We start from the raw sequence: 18,375 nt of genomic DNA, 5'->3' as shown, positions 1-18,375 counted from the left end.
TTTTTTAAAATTTCTTTTCAGATTTTTATCTTCCTCCACAGTCTGTTTCTTTCACGAAGTCTTTTTTGTTACTTTATTTTTGTCTCTGTCTTTTATATTAGAGAATATCCTCACGTGTCTCATCCTTGGCCCTCTACTGCTGTATAAGAATGGAATCTTGGAAAGTTGCTGGGTAGCTTTGTAATTGTGGCTGGAGCTTGCCTGGGCCTCAGCCTAGGGTCATTTTGCTGAGCCATTCTGTTGACCATCTTTCCCTTGAGCTAGACAGAGTCCCCAGAGAAGAATGTCCAGTCTTTACTTAGACAGTATATGTCTGACTCTGAACATTTTAGAAGCCAGTGTCTGAGGACCCTCAACATTTAGTATCAATACATAAGCTTCTATTTTATCTTCATGATGAGCCCACAACTGTGCCTGGTGTAATGTCATTGTCCCCCCTCCACCCCAATCCAAACATCCTCTGTTTTTCTTTTTAGTGAATAAATCTCTAGTCTAGTACCCACACAGTAGTGGGGATCTGGGGGTCTAGCTGCTCTTACACAGACTTCACCAGTCCTTCTGTGTACAGTCCCACATTTACTTCTGCTTCTAAAGGTACTTAGTGCCACCAATTCCTGAGCCTCTTGGAGGTTGTGTTGAGGTTAGCTGCTTTTGTATTTTCCTTGTACTTGCTTTAAGTTAAGATTCTAGAGTCTGCTAAATCAGTTCCCACTAATTTCTCCTCTGTTTTAGTATCCAAAACGTTGTTGTTTTCACCTTTCCTATTTTCTTTGTTCTTATGGGTATATGCTTTTTAAAAAAATCCTTAAACAACAATTTCAGTGGGCGTATTAGTCTGCTTGGACTGCCATAACAAAATATCATAGACTAGTATAAAACAGGAATTTTTTTTCACAATTCTAGAGTCTGAAAGTCTAGGAGCATGGTGCCAGCATGATTGGTTTCTGGTGAGATCTCTCTTCCTGGCTTGCAGATGACACCTTCTCAATGTGGCCTCACCTCCAGGAGAGAGAGCTCTCTGGTGTCTCTTCTTTTAAGGGCATTAATCCCATCATGAGGGCCACACCCTCATGATCTCATCTAAACCCCATTACCTCCCAAAGGCTCCATCTCCAAATACCATCACATTAGGAACTAAGGCTTCAAATATGAATTCTGGGGGGGGCACAATTCCGTTTATAGCAGTGAGGTTTCAGGACAGAGAAGAGATACATGCATGTGCTCAACCTTCCATCTTTAACGGGGGGCCCATTATGGAGTCTTTGGAGCAACAGCCATTAAAGTATTTTTAGATTGAGGACAAAATCTCGTAATCAGAAGCTGTACATTATATGAATTGATGTATGGATTTTAAAGTGAGGCAGTTTTAATTATATTTGTAGTCCTTGAAGCAAGTCTGGTGAGAGGTGGTCAAGATAGTTTAAGGTAAACTTCCTGTCTTTTCCCTTCTCCACCAGAATGGGATTGCATCCTTTTTTTATCTTTATTGATTTCAGTTGTTCCTATACAAGTGAAAAGTTTGCCTTAAATACAAGATTTCTGTGTTTTATGCCTTTTTAGCTATTTTAAATAGGTAGTATGAAGGGAAATTTCTTTGTCACATGTTGACTCCTGTCATTGCATTTTCTTTTTTGAGTGACATCCCTAGATTAGAAAAAGAAATCCAAAGCTTATTTATATTCTGTTTGCTGTTGCTGTCTTTATGAATACCTAATCTGCATGTTTGTAGAAAAACATTTTTCTACATTGGAGATTTGTTTTCCTAAATCTCTTTACAGTTTTATATCCGTAGGGAAATAATGAAGAGTATCTTAAATGGAGGAGATGTCTCATTGTTAATTACAGTAATAGTTACATAAGTGTTTTTTTTTTTTTTTTGGGCCGTACACGGGCCTCTCACTGTTGTGACCTCTCCCGTTGAGGAGCACAGGCTCCGGATGCGCAGGCCCAGCGGCCATGGCTCACGGGCCCAGCTGCTCCGCAGCATGTGGGATCTTCCTGGACCGGGGCATGAACCCGTGTTCCCTGCATCGGCAGGCGGACTCCCAACCACTGCGCCACCAGTGAAGCCCCGAGTTATTATTTTTTTTAATTTTCTATTTTGAAATAATTATGGACTCACAGGAAGTTACAAACATAGAGCCCCTTGTACCCTTCCTTTCTCTGTTGGTGATATATTGTTTGCCAGATATTTTAAGATACATTTTTTCATATCATGTAATTCCATATAAGTTTTAGTTTTAAACTTTTGAAATTCGTTAACTTCAAAATCCAGTGAAATTCAATTCAATTTTGTGTAAGTTTTACCTCCACAAGAGAAACTTTTCCAAATCACCCTATCTCATATAGATCTTTTATCCTCTATCTCCACACCAGTGAGTATTTATTCAGTCACCTTAAATACTTCCTTGAGAGGTTTGGTGTCATCTGAAAGTACCTTGTTTATTTACTTATTTAATGTTATTGTCTCTTGCGTTCACCCCTGTATCGCCTAAAAGAATGCTTGTCACAGATTAGGTGCTCAAAAAATTTTTACTGATTTTGACATAGGATTTCTCTGTGCTCTCCCCGACCCCATTATGCTTTAAGAGTTAGAAGAGTGTTAGAAAAGCCAGCTTACTGATGTTTAAGAGAGAAAAGCATAGTTTTGGAGTGTCTCGTCTGTCAGCCTTGAAGAACTCTGGCTTTTGGAATCCTTGTTCTCTTCTTTCATTTTTAGTTTTGAACATTGGAAGTTTCTTTTGATCAGTGCTGTTATCAAAAGTACTTTCATGGAGATTTTTTGATATTTTGATTTTTCTAGTAAAAAATTCTAGATTTTGAGGATCTAGGTACATCCTGAATCATTTTTCTTCTTGCGTATCCCATTCTGGTTTTCTGATTGATCAATTGATTTCTGTTGTGGTAAAAACACTAACATGAGACTGCCCTCTTAACAAACTTTTACATGTACAGTACAGTAAATTGTAAGTACAGTGTTGTACAGCAGATCTCTAGAACTTTTTCATATTACACAACTGTAACTTTATACACATTTATCAACAGCTTTCCATTTCTTCCTCCTCTCAGCCTTTGGCAACCACCCTTCCACTTTCTGCTTCTATGAGTTTGGCTCTTTTCAATACCTCACATAACCTTTTATTTTATAGGAAGTTATCATTGAAAGTAATTTTTGTTATGATTTACATGCACATAATTTTTCTCCAAAAAGAAGTAGGTGGAATGAGTTCTCTATTATTCTTTTGAAAATTGGCTCTATCTGTTGTGCATCAGAGAAAGATTATTTTCCCAGGACTCCTCTGAATTTGGTGTGAAATACTTGTTATTTTGTTTGTTACCTAATCGCCATTCACATATCAAGTCTTTTCACCAGATCACTCTGACATTCATTGTAGATATCTCAGTAGGAACCATGCTTATTGGCAATTCTGTTGTTTAAATCTATCCATCAGAAGTTAGTAAAAAATGGAAAATTTTAGGTAAGTCAATGTGCAAAGTGGGTACATGGGCTGATTTGTAATACAGTAGTTCTCTTCTCTCTGTCTCTCTTAATCCTCTTGGTTATAGCCTCCCTGTGGTTTTGTTAAAAATATATAGTGACTTTCAACTAATTTGAAAAAATATATAATTTTGTAGCCATATTGTGTACAGGACATGGCTTCAGACTTTTCCCTATCTCTTCTAGTTATTTGTTAAGTTCAGCCATGCAGTCTGCTTAATTCTAAGGTCAGCCACGTGGTCGATTTTACATCATTGAAAGAGAAAATTCCCACCTGTGTAAAAATAGTATCTTCAGCTTATTGTTAATGACTTTGCTGCATGCTAGGTGCCACTGTTAAGCCCAGTGCTGTAATCCCCACTGGGCAGCAGCCCAGTGATAGAGAAGCCAAATGATGCCGACCACGGTTGGCATCTGGTGCAGCATCTTGTGGTGGGATTAGTATAATGTAGTGAATCCCCAATTAGACAACCCAGCCTTTTTTTTTAAACAGAAAAACAGTGTGCCCCGCTGTCCTCCAAGGATTTCAAAGCCACAACACCTTCAGGTAATTTCATTCCCAAGGTGTGATGATGTATTATCAAATTGAAAGAAGCATGGAAGCTATGAGTCCTAATACTATTTTTCTCACTAACGTGGAAGTGGTTTTCTTTGGAAAGGAGGGGTGGGAATGGGCGTTTAGGTCTTGGTTTCTTCATTAATGACAAAAGTGTAATAGTACTATTGATGTGTCTCACATTATCATCCTGAAGCATAAGTTTGAAAATGACTATGCTTTAAATGGACTTTGCAAAAGGAAAAATTATTGTATTACACTTATTATTAACACGTTTTGTGTTCTGGTTTTTCTGAATGCAGTCTAATTGAATTTACTTATACTGTCTCAGTGTAGACTGGGGACTTAACATTTCCTTTAAAACTGTCTACATTCTATTCTTATTTAATCTAATAATGAGCTCTACTAACTTCATTTCTGTATTTTTTTGGCCTAACTATGTGTACTGAAATGCAGCATGAAAGCTAAAGCTTAAATCAAAATGATTGGCAATTCTCAAGATGGGCTGATATTAATATGTTCTTTTCATTATAATCTTATAATCTTAAGTTAAATCAGTGTTTAAATTTGTATTTGTTAAAAATTAGTGAAAATAAAAGATCATAATGTAATATTTTTTGACTAGGAGCGTTTTTCAAAGTTTTAAGAAATTCTGTGGTTTATGGAGGTTTAATATGTTGTCTATATAATTTTTTAAAGATAGCACTAAATGTTACATACTTTTATAATGAGCTTCTTGATTTATTTAAAATGAAAGCTCGGAGATCCCATCAAGTTGTTTTGCATGGCAACCTACTGAAATTAGTAGGAGAAAGTAAGATAGTTCTTCTGAATATGTTTGTTATGTAAAGATAGTCTATTTTATCAGTGAGAGTTTCCAGTCTCACCCGTATCATTCAGCCACAACTATTGTCAAGACTTCTTTGTATGCACCTGTAATTCAAAGCCAGGTAATGTAATTATACATTATTGCTGACGTAACTGAAGTCTCTATCTTCTTCTCAAAAAGAGCAGTTGTTATTATTAAGCTGGTAAAATTGTTAAAGGGACACCATTAATAATTATACTGTCTTGATCCTTTTCAGGGTTTATTTTCATAAGTATTATCTCATTTAATCTGCTCAGCAATCTTCTGAACTGTTGTAATGTTTAATAACAAATAGGACACTTTTGAAAATACATTGTCTTTTCTTATCTTGAGGAATATCTTAATGTTCATTGTCAACCAGAACGAAAGAAACCACACACTTTTTTGTAAATGCCATTGATCAGATAGATATATGGAACTGTTTCAAACCAAGAGTACATTTTTGGTGTTTTGGTTCTCAAAATAACCATTGGCATTCATTGTTCATAATTAGCAACTTGTTGAATAGCAGTGAAAAAACATATTTGTCCAAACTTCTTTTAATGTTAATAGTGTTAAGTACTATGGGTGGAATCTGGAGTCACTCAAAATGTGTCTCATCTGTAGGTTTCTAGATTCTGTACCAGGGAGATAAATTTGTTTATCTTTTAAAGTAGGCTTAGTTCTTCAAAATATTTTTTTCCCTCTGTGAGAGACATAGGTGGTATTGATCAGTTGATTTACCAATCAATGTTTATTTTTTTAATGAAATAGAATTTTATTACATTGGTTTAATTGTAAAATAAGCAGTTTGAAGACTGCAGGTATTTTTTTTTTTTAAGATGTTGACTTACGAAATTGGAAATGCACAATTTAAAACCAAAGTCGCCTGGGTTACGAAGAAGCCTAGGAAATGAAAGCATAGCATGTCAGCCTTTGATTAAGAATTTTAGGGAACTGGTAAGGAGCTGTTTTCCTTACATGAGCATTTAATTCCTATCAAGGAAAGACTGCTCGTGTTATATAACAAATGGCTGGGGTCCATTGTAGGCTTGCAGGAAAAGTTTGCAGGTTAGTTTTTACCAATGATCTTAAACCATGATTGCTAAAGATGGTTTCTCAATGGTATTCTTTTATCTGTTTTCTTCTTTCTGTATTTAATCAGCCTTGAACATTGCTTTCTTTGTATTACTCCCCTTTCAAACCTTTCAGGAATCTTTGTTACCCGTAATAAATGCAAACCTCCTGATGTTCTTGAGAAGTTGAATTCAATGTGTCCTTCTTTGATCTCCCTGGGTTGATTTATTCACTCATTTAACAGGTGTTTATTGAGTGCCCACTTAGTGCCAGTGATGTGCTCCATACTGGGGATCAGCTCTGAACAAGGCTGACAAAGTCTGCTCCCATCGTGTTTGTTTTCTAGAGAGGGGCAAGAGACTATAAAATCAGTGAGCATGAATACAGTAATTTCAACATTTACCAGATACTGAATACCAGAAGTAAGCCAGGGTTCTGTTGACTTCTCTTTTCCAGTAAAATTTTTTTATCACTATCTTTATCTTTTACAGGCTAAGCAGCCTGGATTTGAATAAAAGTTCTGTCCCTGACTCCAGGCAAATTACTTATCCTCTCCCATTTCTCAATTTGTAATAAGAGGTCTAAGAATAGAAAACAACTTACAGGGTTCTACATAAAGATTAAATGAGTTGAATCTGCAAGCACTTAAAACAGTGCTTGTTGGGCTTCCCTGGTGGCGCAGTGGTTGAGAGTCCGCCTGCCGATGCAGGGGACTCGGGTTCGTGCCCCGGTCCGGGAAGATCCCACATGCCGCGGAGCGGCTGGGCCCGTGAGCCATGGACGCTGAGCCTGTGCATCTGGAGCCTGTGCTCCGCAACAGGGGAGGCCACAACAGTGAGAGGCCCGCGTACAGCAAAAACAAAACAGACAAAAAAAAGCAGTGCTTGTTGTACAGTTAAGACTCAGTAAAAATAAGGTATCTTAAAAATTTTCCTTTAACATGTTCTTTCAAATGGAAGTATATAAAGATGAAATATGCCCAGCACAGTATCATGTGTAAGTTTTGTATCATTCAGTTATTGAATAAAACACTTTTATCTTGATTGTCTTAAATGTCTTAAAGGAAAGAATACCTCTAAGGTAATCTAAATTCTATTCTACATCCTGTATCTTTATGACATGTGGTAAGTATACGTTAGTAACCTGATATATTGGTTTACAGTGAACAGATTGGACTTATTTTCTGACTTTAATTCATCTCCTATTCCAATGTAAAAATTGATGAACTCTGTGCTGATAAAATTAAATGCATGGTTAAGGATTTATCCATTTTCCCTTATCCTTAAAAACATAATCAACTAAGTTGACTTTCAAAGATTCTTCCAACACTACAGTTCTATGAATGACTCCCTCACTGTTTTATCTCTTCCTAATGTCAGCTGTTCAGGTCACCCCCTGTGTGTGTCACTGAGCCAACCTCCTAATTTGTTTCCCCCATCAATCTCTTTGCCCTTGCAGTTTGTCATACACATCACTCTAAATTAATAGTCTTAAAATAATCCTTTAATCATCTAATTTGCTCAAGAAACTACATTTGCTCCTTCTTGCCCAAAGAGTCAAATACAGACAGCCCTTAGCTTACCTTCCCCCGTAAGTAGGCATTTTCTGTCAATACTATTGATATTAGACTCTAATTCTGAACATATGCTCTTCTAGAATGTGAACCCTATGTTATTACAGTTGTTCCTCTTGATTATTCCTCTAGCCACACTTTTGTTTTAATACAGTGTGCCTAATCTCTCTGTTTCCATCCCTCCCTCCCAGTTTCTAGAGAGACTTGTTTTCCAGGCAGGTTTAACTCAAATTTCCCCTATTCCATGACTCCTTTTGACTAGTTTGTGATGCACCTTTTCCTAAAATATATAGGTTGACTTTTACATTTCTGTATTGATATGATGACATCTACATATGCCATTAAAACATTGCTCTCTTTAACGTATTTTGTATGTGATTTCTCTCCACCTCATGACTTTCCTTTGGTTTTATAGAGGCTGCAAGTCGGGCCATAGTCCAATTCTTAGAAATCAATCAGAGTGAAGAAGCCAGTAGAGGTTGGATGCTTCTGACAACAATTAATTTGTTAGCATCCTCTGGTCAGGTAAGTTCTTGGCTTTCATGTTTGAAACATCTTTTTATCCTCTTGGGATTTTGTGAAATTAAATTTATCATCATATCCAAATAAGATTTTATGATAATCTGTGTATTCTTCTAATTCTTCTTACACATTATTTCATGCTTCTCACAACATCTCTATAAAGAGGTTAATGTTTCCATTTTACACATGAGGAAATGCTTAAATTAGAACAGTGTTTTCCATCTTTGTCACATCATAGCACACATAAAGCATGGTACCATTTGTACAGCACACCGGGCAAAGAGATGGGCTACCTGTGGCTGGAGGGAAGTAGCCCAGGAACTGCATTTCTGTAACCCATCTTAGGGAAACTTTGACTTGGAAGAGTCATCTAAGATTCATCTAAGGTCACTTAGCTAATAAGGAATAAGTGACATGGAAAATACTTTAAAATTTTTCTAACTTGTATGCAAAATAAGGAAATATTGTCATTTTCATGATAATACATATATCCTTACTACTTGATTTTCTTCTGGAGATTGCTTTTTTTCCCTTTAAGTCAACTTTAAGCATCTGTCATGATACATATGGCATGTAGTCATTTATGTGCTGTTTGAATACCCGATTTGTGACCTGTGATGTTTTGGGGATGAAGGAAGTTTATTCAGCCTTCTAAAATCCAGAGTATAGTTACCTTCAAAGTCCACACCAATCTTGAGAATGACTATTGTCTAAATTACTATGGGCTTTCAAATACCTCATGGAATTTACAAAAGTAAATGTGACACCGATCATACTACCGTGACAGGCCGCCGGAGAAACAGTGCACATTTCTTAGTAACCATATCCTGAAACCAGTTACTAGCCTAAAGTAAGCAGCACTTGAATTTTTTTTCTTTGGAATGGCCTGTTTCCTTTTTCATTTGCTGGGTTTTTGTTTTGTTTTTTATTTATTTTATTATTTTATTTTATTTTAAATTTTTATTTTATATTGGAGTATAGTTGATTTACAATATTGTGTTATGTTTTGTTTTTTAAATCAGAAAACGAATAAGACCAACTTGTACTGATTTACCTGGGACTATCTGAGTTTTGGCATAGAAGGCCCACATCCCAGGAAACCCCTCAGTCCTGGGCAAATGGAGATGTTTATTCACCCTAAGTACTAAGTAACCTTCAGATAGTCCTAAAGTAGACCATTGTTTTCATGTATCTATGGCCATATCAAGTGACTATCAAAATACCAATTCTACTTGCTATCGATGGTAACTATAAATGCCTCTATGTTGCTGTACCAAAGTTTGGTTTGGCTTAGAATAATACATAAAATAATAGTGTTTAATTGGAATATTTCTAAGTTTTATTCATATTTTCTGTAGATGCACTGTTTTTCTCTCTCTCTTGTGAGCATAGACTGTCATACCATAACACCTAGAACATGGTAGAAAATCAGTAAATGTGTATTAACTTAAATGGGCACAAATGGATAGACCAATTTAAAAGTGTAAGAAAAGAATCAGGAGAAAAGAATCACTTAAAAAAAATTACAAATGTTGCCGATTACCAGTTTGTATACCCAGTTGTACTTTTATCTATCCGTTATAAGATGAAAATGAAAAATCATATCATTTTGCTTAATATGAAGGGATAGCTAGTAATAATCTAACTGGAAAAAGACATTTTAAAAAGAAAATTCAGTGTTATGTTTTGAGCTGACTTTCTTGTTTGCATGCTATCTTCTGTTGGCAGCAGTGAGATAGAGATGGCAAAAACATGGTCCTGAATCAACATGTAGATGACAGAGATGAAGTGGATGAAGATAATACCATAAAATGCAATAATGGGCTATATGTAGTACTATGAAAATAGAAATGGAGTTGTAAATTTTGTAGGTGAGGGTAGGAAGAAAGATGAGGAATTAAAGAAAGTTTCAGGCATGAACAGACGTTTAAATTGAGAGTCAGGTGGAGACATGGGGTGTCTAGAAACAGTAAATGGTAGATGAGAACTGCAGAGAGCTTTTGAGTATTAGAGGAGGGAAATGATAGTGGATATGTAGAAAGGGGCCGGATCTTGTAAAGGATTGTTCCTTAGGCTCTGTCTCCTCCCCGTCACCTGGCTACTGCATTAGTTCAGGCCCGGCCGTTCTTAACGGTTTTCAGTACTAGTTTCCTAATTGCTCTCGCCTTCCTGCTCTTTAATCTATGGTCTATACTATCACCAGCTAATTTTCTAAAATCTGATTCTATAACTCCTTTGTAACACTTCATTGGGTCTCCAATCCCAGCAAATTAAAAGTGAAACTAAAATGGGAGACCACACGCATAGGTCATTGAGCATGTACAAACCGTGGGCCACTTAACCCGCTCTCTAACCCCAGACAGGGTATATAAGTGATGAGCCTCAATTGCTCCCTTTGTAAAGTAAGGAGCGTATAGTAATAAAATCTACCTTATCTACATTGTAGGGATGACTTGAGAAATAGGTGAGAGCGTGTATTTAAAGTGCTTAGCTTTATGCCTGTTATATAATAAACACTCATTAAAGACTAGACATTATTATTGCGGCTTTTCAGGAGTCAGCAGTTTTGGACTCAGGTTCCTGAAACATTCTGTACCATATGGCCTAAGCTCCTGTGTATCTTCCAGGTGATCTTTCCCCTCTTGTTTTAATTCCGACACTTTTCCATTCTACTCCTGCCAGTGGTGATCATTCCCTTTTCTATTAGCCTGAATGTACTACCACTGTTACACATAAGAGATTAAATCATAGTTATTAACAAACCTGCTTCTGCTCTAGACTACAGTATTCTGAAGGGCAGGGATCCTTCATCATTGCATGCCGAGCTCCCAACACACTGACTGACATACCCTAGGCATTCAGGAAATGTGTAATGTCAAAATTAATAAACAGATCAACAGATGATGCTAACCTGTTGATCTCCAGCATGGAAAAACTTTCTATTCCAAACTGTACCATGGAAAGTTTTTTATAATTATTATAGCATATTTCTTAACAGTGCTGAAATGTTCACCATAAGAATGTCTATAATTTCTTCCTTTAGTAATCTTTGAAAATAATGGAGAAATTTTTTTGCGTCAGTGATGGCTATATCCTTCAAGTGCCCTTCCAACCCTAAGAATCTACAATAAAAATAAAAGTGATAGTAAAGCAAGTTTAGTACTCAATGTATCTTTGCATTTGTTATATAACCCTCATATTAACCCTAAGCGATATGTACTATTATATCCATTTTATAGGAGAGAAAGGTGAGGTCTAACAAAATTAGTTTGCCTAATAAGTTCATGGTTAAAATCTTTTCTAAATCCTAAAGTTTATGTTCTTTGAAACATGCTGCCTCTTAATAGTCAACCTAATAAATACCTTACTAAATAACAAACTTATCAATATTTGGTTACAGCAAATTTGTCCAAATAGGAAATATGTATTTGTCAGCGTGGAGTCATTTTAATTTTTTTTCAGGCATTTAAAAAGTTATTTTGATATAGGGCTTCCCTGGTGGCGCAGTGGTTGAGAGTCTGCCTGCCGATGCAGGGGACACGGGTTCGTGCCCTGGTCCGGGAGGATCCCACATGCCGCGGAGCGGCTGGGCCCGTGAGCCATGGCCACTGAGCTTGCGCATCTGGATCCTGTGCTCCAAAACAGGAGAGGCCACAACAGTGAGAGGCCCGCGTACCACAAAAAAAAAAAAAAAAAGTTATTTTGATATATAATTTTCTGGCTTAAAATTTGAGCTTACTTAGCTATACCAAGTACAGTTATGTCTATCTGTCTATCTGTCTATTCACTTATTTATCGGTTTGTTTTCCAGAAAACCGTGGACTGCATGACAACGATGTCAGTGCCTTCCACCCTGGTTAAATGTTTATATCTGTTTTTTGACCTTCCACATGTGCCTGAGGCAGTTGGAGGTGCACAGAATGAGCTACCTCTAGCAGAACGTCGTGGACTACTCCAGAAAGTTTTTGTACAGGTATGGAAGGTGCTATTTGCCTGGCCATCTATACCACTCTATTTAAAGTGTAACAGGTACACTCCTTAAATAGATGTCCTGCCTATTCCATTTTCTATGGTATTTCATCCTGTTTATTATAAGTTCACTTTATCTCATCTGTCACATTTCTTGAATCTGCACATTTCTTTTGAAAAATATTGGATGAGGGATTAACAAGTTTGTTTCTCTGAACAGAGGTTACCTTTGATATAGCAAAAACATCTCTAAAATGAACTAAACAACTTTTATTGACAATATAATTAAGTTTTGCATAATATTTCTTCTAATGTCAAGAAATTCTGTTCTGTTGCTGTCTATATATAGGAAGTCCTTATCCTATAAATATTTGGCTTAGAAAAGACAGTTTATTTTAGTGGCTGCTGCCACCTCCTCTGCTCCCTGCCTATAAAGCCCTTCTTTCCCACTGTTGCCACTCTTTTTTTTTTTTTTTTTTTTGCCGTACAGGGGCCTCTCACTGTCGTGGCCTCTCCCGTTGCGGAGCACAGGCTCCGGATGCACAGGCTCAGCGCCCATGGCTCACGGGCCCAGCCGCTCCACGGCATGTGGGATCCTGCCAGACCGGGGCACGAACCCGCGTCCCCCGCATCGGCAGGCGGACTGTCAACCACTGCGCCACCAGGGAAGCCCCGCCACTCTTCTTTTAATAGCATTAGCAGATTAAGTATACCTTTGTTAGCTAACCTGGAAATATTGTCATCATTTTGATATCCTTTCTTGGGAGAAAATTTTCAAAACAAGCAAACTACAAACATTTAGAATATAATCTGTCCATGTAAAAATACATGTTTGACACAAGACGATAAATACTGCATGGTTCCATTTATAAGTAAAGTGGTCAAACTTTTAAAAGTAGAGTGTTGGTTACCAGGGGCTGGGAGGTGGGGAAAAGAAAGTTGTTGGTCGGTGTTACAGAGATTCAGTTTTGCAAGAGGAAAATGTTCTGGAGATTTGCACAACCATGTGCATGTAGTTAACACTACTGTACCCTATATTTGCATATGATTTAAGATGGTTAAATTTTGTTATGTGTTTTTATGCCTCAATTTAAAATACCAACACCTGTTTGAGTCCCGTTTTCTGAAATAAGATGCCAAGGATTTGGGGAAAGATTAAATGAATAATAACCAAAGCTATGGTTCTTTGCTTCAGACATAGTAGACATGAAAGAAAAATATTTATTTTTTAATAAATAATTGTGATTCCTGCTGTTGCCACCACCAGCTCCATAATCTGTGAGAGTGGGAAGAGAGAACAGTGGATCTGCAGTAGGTGCAGTAGAGTTGGGGACCCATGTTGATGACACCTGGTGTAACTGGGGTCGTTGCTCCAGGAATGCTCCAGGCTTTGTTGAGGTCTAGCAATGAAGATCGGAAAGAGGGAGACCAAGACGGTTTAGAAAGGAAAAGACAAGATTATCAATAAAATACTAATTCAAAAAATATTTATTGAACCTTGATTTATTAGATACTTTTGTGCTGGTGTTTAGCATCCCTTATCTCGTGTTAATTTACAAGACAATCCATGACTTCAGAGCTTCTGTTTTTCTCAAAAATGATGATGTGAGTGAATGGCAGAAATGGGGTTAGACCTAAGGTTTATCTAAGCCCTCAATTAGATTGGATAAGAAGAGCAGTGGGAATAAATAAGAGAGTAAATCACATAGGAATTAAAGCTATTTTAAGACATTGATGAATGGAGTGGGTTAGTCTTTGCTAATCAGACTAGAGCCCTGTTTCAAAAAAGCCCTTCTGTAGAACTAATTAATACCTTAGGCAATCAATGGAAGCTGAATTTTTGTTTTGTTCCACTTTTATTGAACTATAATTGACTTACACTTTATTGAACTATAATTACTTACTGTTGAAGTTTAAGGTGTGCAGCATGGTGATTAGACTTACGTACATCATGAAATAAGGACCACAGTGTTTAGTGAACATCCATCATCTCACTTAGACACAACATGAGGAAGCTGAATTTTATATATTTAACACTAAATAAGTAGCAGAGATTTTTTTCCCTAAAACTTAATTTCTTCTGTATCTGAAAACACTGGGTGCTGACTTTGAACTAAATGTGAGATTCATTTTAGCATATTGGAATCATTGAATGTTAAAGGCCAAAAGGAACTCAAAAGAAAATTTAAGTGAAATGCTTCATTTACAGTTATGGAAACCGATCCACAGCAGGTGCATGGCAGTGATTACAGCCCAGCTGTCCCACCACCTAGTCTGGTACTCCTTTAGTGCCTCACTTACCTTTTTTAGTTCCTCATTGCAGGCTGGACATTGTTTTCATCATTTTGTCTAGAAAAACAGTGGACACAACTTATTAAATGTTTTCAGAACACATAGTGTTTATGATAGATGAAATCCCTATGTTTATATTTTGTGACAGATGGTTTCCTGGGACCTTAGCAGTTGGTACTGCTTCATGTAGGCTTTTTTTTTTTTTTTTTTTTTTGCATTTCCATTTGCATTGATGTGGCCAATTACTGCTGTGCCACAGTTGGCTGGACTTTATAACAGAGTCCCTACAAATAGAAGTGGTTAGTGTAGGGGCCAAAAAGGAATGAGTAGACTCTTCAGTTTTCTCTTCTGTAAACTGAAAGGATTATACTAGATTATTTTAAGAATCCTTTTGCCTTTGAAGATTAAGAACTAGTTATCTTAAGAGTCAACATCAAGGAATTAAATCTAGCTTATTTTTGAGAACAAAGATTTGATTTGGAAAAAAGTATTTTATTTTCAGGTTTGTTTTTATGTTACAGATTAGAGAAATGACATCTGTCCCTCTAATCACATAAGGGTAATGTGAAAACCAACAAAAAGTATAATCAACAATACACTCTTCTGAGCTTTTTTTTTTTTTTTGCTGCAATTGATTATCTTTTTTTCATATATCTTTTTTGTTACATTTAACACATATGAAAAAGATACACGTTACATGTATGAATGGAAATTTGGTATCCAACTGTGTCTCCAGACATTTTTTTGGTGGGGGGGATTGCCTGTACTTACAGATTTTATAAATATTTTGTTGTTTCTCTGAATTCTTAATTTTTTTCCCTGATATTTGGCAGCTATGAATTAGAAATTCTTGTATTTAAGTAAAATTTTGCATTGAAGGAAATAGGAAAAGGAAGACCTAGCTTTCTCAGACAAAACATGATACTTCAAATACTTTTTTCTGTTTAGTAGTTTCCCCACAAATATTAAAATACTCCAATTTTATTTTATTTATTTTATAAAGTTTAAAAAATATTTAGATGAGAAACTTTAGCACAGAGAAGGAAAATTAACTTTTTCTGACACCAAATCAAGATTAGAAGAAAAAGGTCCATTGAGGGCAGAAACCATAGCTGCGTTCCCCAAGTAGCAGGCCCTTAGGGCTGTAAACACTTGTGCAGTGTGTATTTTGCAAACCATAGGTAAGGAATAAGTTCTCATTCCAGGGTTTAAGAAGTGTTGAATCATGCTTTAGAAGATTTTTGGCTACTAGACATAACTGATACTTCTGAATTAAGATGATTTTTTAGTTCTAATATCCCCTTCTACTTGTATAGAAGTTGGAACTATTTGAGAATACTTTTACTTTTAAAAAACCTATTTTTACTTTCTTGTCTCCCTAAAACTGTTCCTTTTAGAGAAGAAAATTACATTTCACCTAAGACAAACTAAGAATTAAGGAACCAAATTATCGATAGAAAACTAGAATGCTGATCTTGAAAATTAACCTTTGATTTATTCCGTTTCATGATAGGGTGAAACAATGCAAAAAAAAATACCATGGTAAAGAGAGGATGGTAAACATAGAAGATTTTTTTTTAAATAAGCTGATAAAAGTAGAGGTGATTAACTGTCTTACCATAACACACTTCTAAATTGTAGGTGTCTTTTTTAATGTTGCCTAAGTTAGAGCACTCATCATTGTGGCTTTAATGATATCACTCAGTACTAACCCTGAACTTTCAGAGTTTTTAATAATCAGATCTAGTCCTTTTCTAGCTCCTCCCTTTCCCCAACCATTCATTTATTTATGTACATATTTTGTTTGTTCTTTAGATCTTAGTGAAACTCTGCAGTTTTGTTTCTCCGGCCGAGGAGCTGGCTCAAAAAGATGATCTCCAGCTTTTATTCAGTGCAATAACCTCTTGGTGCCCTCCCTATAACCTGCCTTGGAGGAAGAGTGCCGGAGAAGTCCTTATGACCATATCCCGTCATGGTCTCAGTGTCAATGTGGTGAAGTATATTCACGGTGAATATCTCGTAATGTATTCATTTTAGGTGCTCTGAATTTCCTCCACTTTTCTCTCCTCATACGATGGGAAATTTGTTTTTATCTCTCAATTCTCCAAAGATTCTATTTTAAATTAAAAGTATGTCAGGAGAAAAAAATTTATTTTTTATTTGTGAGGCATTTCAGATATAAGAAATTCTTATGTTCCAAATGATGGATATCTACAAGAGTTAAAATAACTGCTTTGTTATGTAAATGGTCGATTGTAATATAATGTAAGTTCTATGTCATAGCCTGTTCTTCCCTCCTTTTTTGCTGAATAAAAAGAGTTTTTTTGAGAAGCTATAGTTAAAGTCTTTCTGAAGATATTTCATAAGTAGGCAATCTGTCTGATGCAGCATAAATAAAATTAGGTAGATTCTTTATCAGCACTGAGGAGAAATTGTCCATTCTGTTTAACTCATATATAAATATGTGTCAACTATCCCTTAAAATGTCTAATTAGGAGAAATAGGAGACAGTTGTAGCATCTCAAATAGTCCATTTACGTATATATATATATAGATGTGTATATATATCTATAGATAGATAGATACAGATATAGATACACATAAACTGAAAAATCTTTCAAAATAATTTTTAGTACAACTATTCACTTACCTGAGGTCAGTGAGTCATTCAGTGTTTCTTGCCTGCGTTCTTATGTTAAATCTTGTTAGTTTTTGTTACGTGACACTGGGTCTCTTAAGGCAAATAAATTTCATTAAAGGTAAGAGAGGGAATGTCTTCTTTGAAACACCTCCAATCCCAAAAGTCATTATGGGGTATAACTGTGTTTTAAACTAGTAAATATATACTACAAACATAACTTTTAAAACTTTATTTCCTTAAGTATTCTGTATGTCAGTAGTCTATATTCACTCTAATTTGAACTTTTAACTAATTAGTAGATTTTTCTTCTTAAACTTACAAGACAGTTTTTTTATTTTTTCCACTTTTTACTATATTCATGAAGATCAAAAGTATCATATGGCAGCAGGCAGTCATTTTGTTGAATAGTAAAACATCTAAATATGATGTAAAAACTGTAATAAATGTAACTAATTTTTAATACCTCCTGTATTACCCTTTGTTTACTACTTAGAGGCAGAGCTTCCTCAATCAATTTGAATCTTACATTTGCTTTTAGAATGTGTAACATTTATCTTACAATATTTTATAGATACACTAAAATTTAATGTTTTATTAAACACCAGTTAAGAATGAAGGAAATTTTCTTAAGCAGTTGACAAATTATACATGTATATACTTATTCAGTTCTTTATTTTTACAGAAAAAGAATGTTTATCTACGTGTGTTCAGAATATGCAGCAATCAGATGACCTGTCTCCCCTAGAAATTGTTGAAATGTTTGCTGGGCTTTCTTGTTTCCTCAAAGATTCCAGTGATGTTTCCCAAACTCTTTTGGATGATTTTCGGATATGGCAAGGATACAGTTTCCTTTGTGATCTCTTGCTTAGGTAAAACCCCATAATTTAAGAATATATTTTAAATTTCTACTCAGTCTTTTCATCAAAGGAAACAATGTAGTTTGGTCTTATAGGGAAGAAGAAATCAACTAATCACTTATTTAATGTATACTTTATCCTCTTAGCTTTAATCACTTCTTTTTATTCCTGTTCTGTCAAGAGAGTTCAAAGTATGAATTTAGAGTTAATTTGGAAAATGTAGGCTGCAAACAGTGGAGTCAGTGGTCAGATGTGAAGAAGAAATCTGCTCTTCTTTAGTAGCTGAGGGAGAAGAGTTTGAATGAACTAATTAACATCTTCCTGAAGTGTAAACTCTTCTTGCTTAATTATATTTTTGATTTTCCTTATCAGTAACTCCAGTGTTATTATTAATGTAGTTAATAACGAGTAATTTTGTAGATTGAATGAGACATTACAAATGTATATATAAAACAAATGTCAGTCTAAAAATGTTTCACTAGCCTTCTTTTTCATCCCAAATGTTCCACGTATATACTGGGAAAATGGCTGGTTACAAGTTT

General features: G+C 35.7%; 1 protein-coding gene across 7 annotated transcripts in view; it reads left to right on the top strand.

Moving 5' to 3' along the window:
• Positions 1-18,375, top strand: part of WDFY3 (WD repeat and FYVE domain containing 3) — a 279,964-nt gene that overhangs the window by 117,242 nt on the left and 144,347 nt on the right. For 6 of the 7 annotated variants that reach the window (XM_081250859.1, XM_081250860.1, XM_081250858.1 and 3 more), the window contains 5 exons: positions 3,993-4,046; positions 7,968-8,077; positions 11,886-12,047; positions 16,151-16,343; positions 17,659-17,845. In XM_081250859.1, coding sequence (XP_081106985.1) covers positions 3,993-4,046; positions 7,968-8,077; positions 11,886-12,047; positions 16,151-16,343; positions 17,659-17,845 — 706 coding nt within the window. The remainder of the gene's footprint in view (positions 1-3,992; positions 4,047-7,967; positions 8,078-11,885; positions 12,048-16,150; positions 16,344-17,658; positions 17,846-18,375) is intronic. The other variant, XM_081250861.1, reaches the window with a different exon arrangement.

This window comes from Mesoplodon bidens (assembly GCF_964165515.1).
Source record: "Mesoplodon bidens genome assembly, chromosome: 1".
Classification (NCBI taxonomy): Eukaryota; Metazoa; Chordata; class Mammalia; order Artiodactyla; family Ziphiidae; genus Mesoplodon; species Mesoplodon bidens.
Note: the sequence above shows the minus strand (reverse complement) of the source record. Positions and strands in the feature narration are given on the sequence as shown.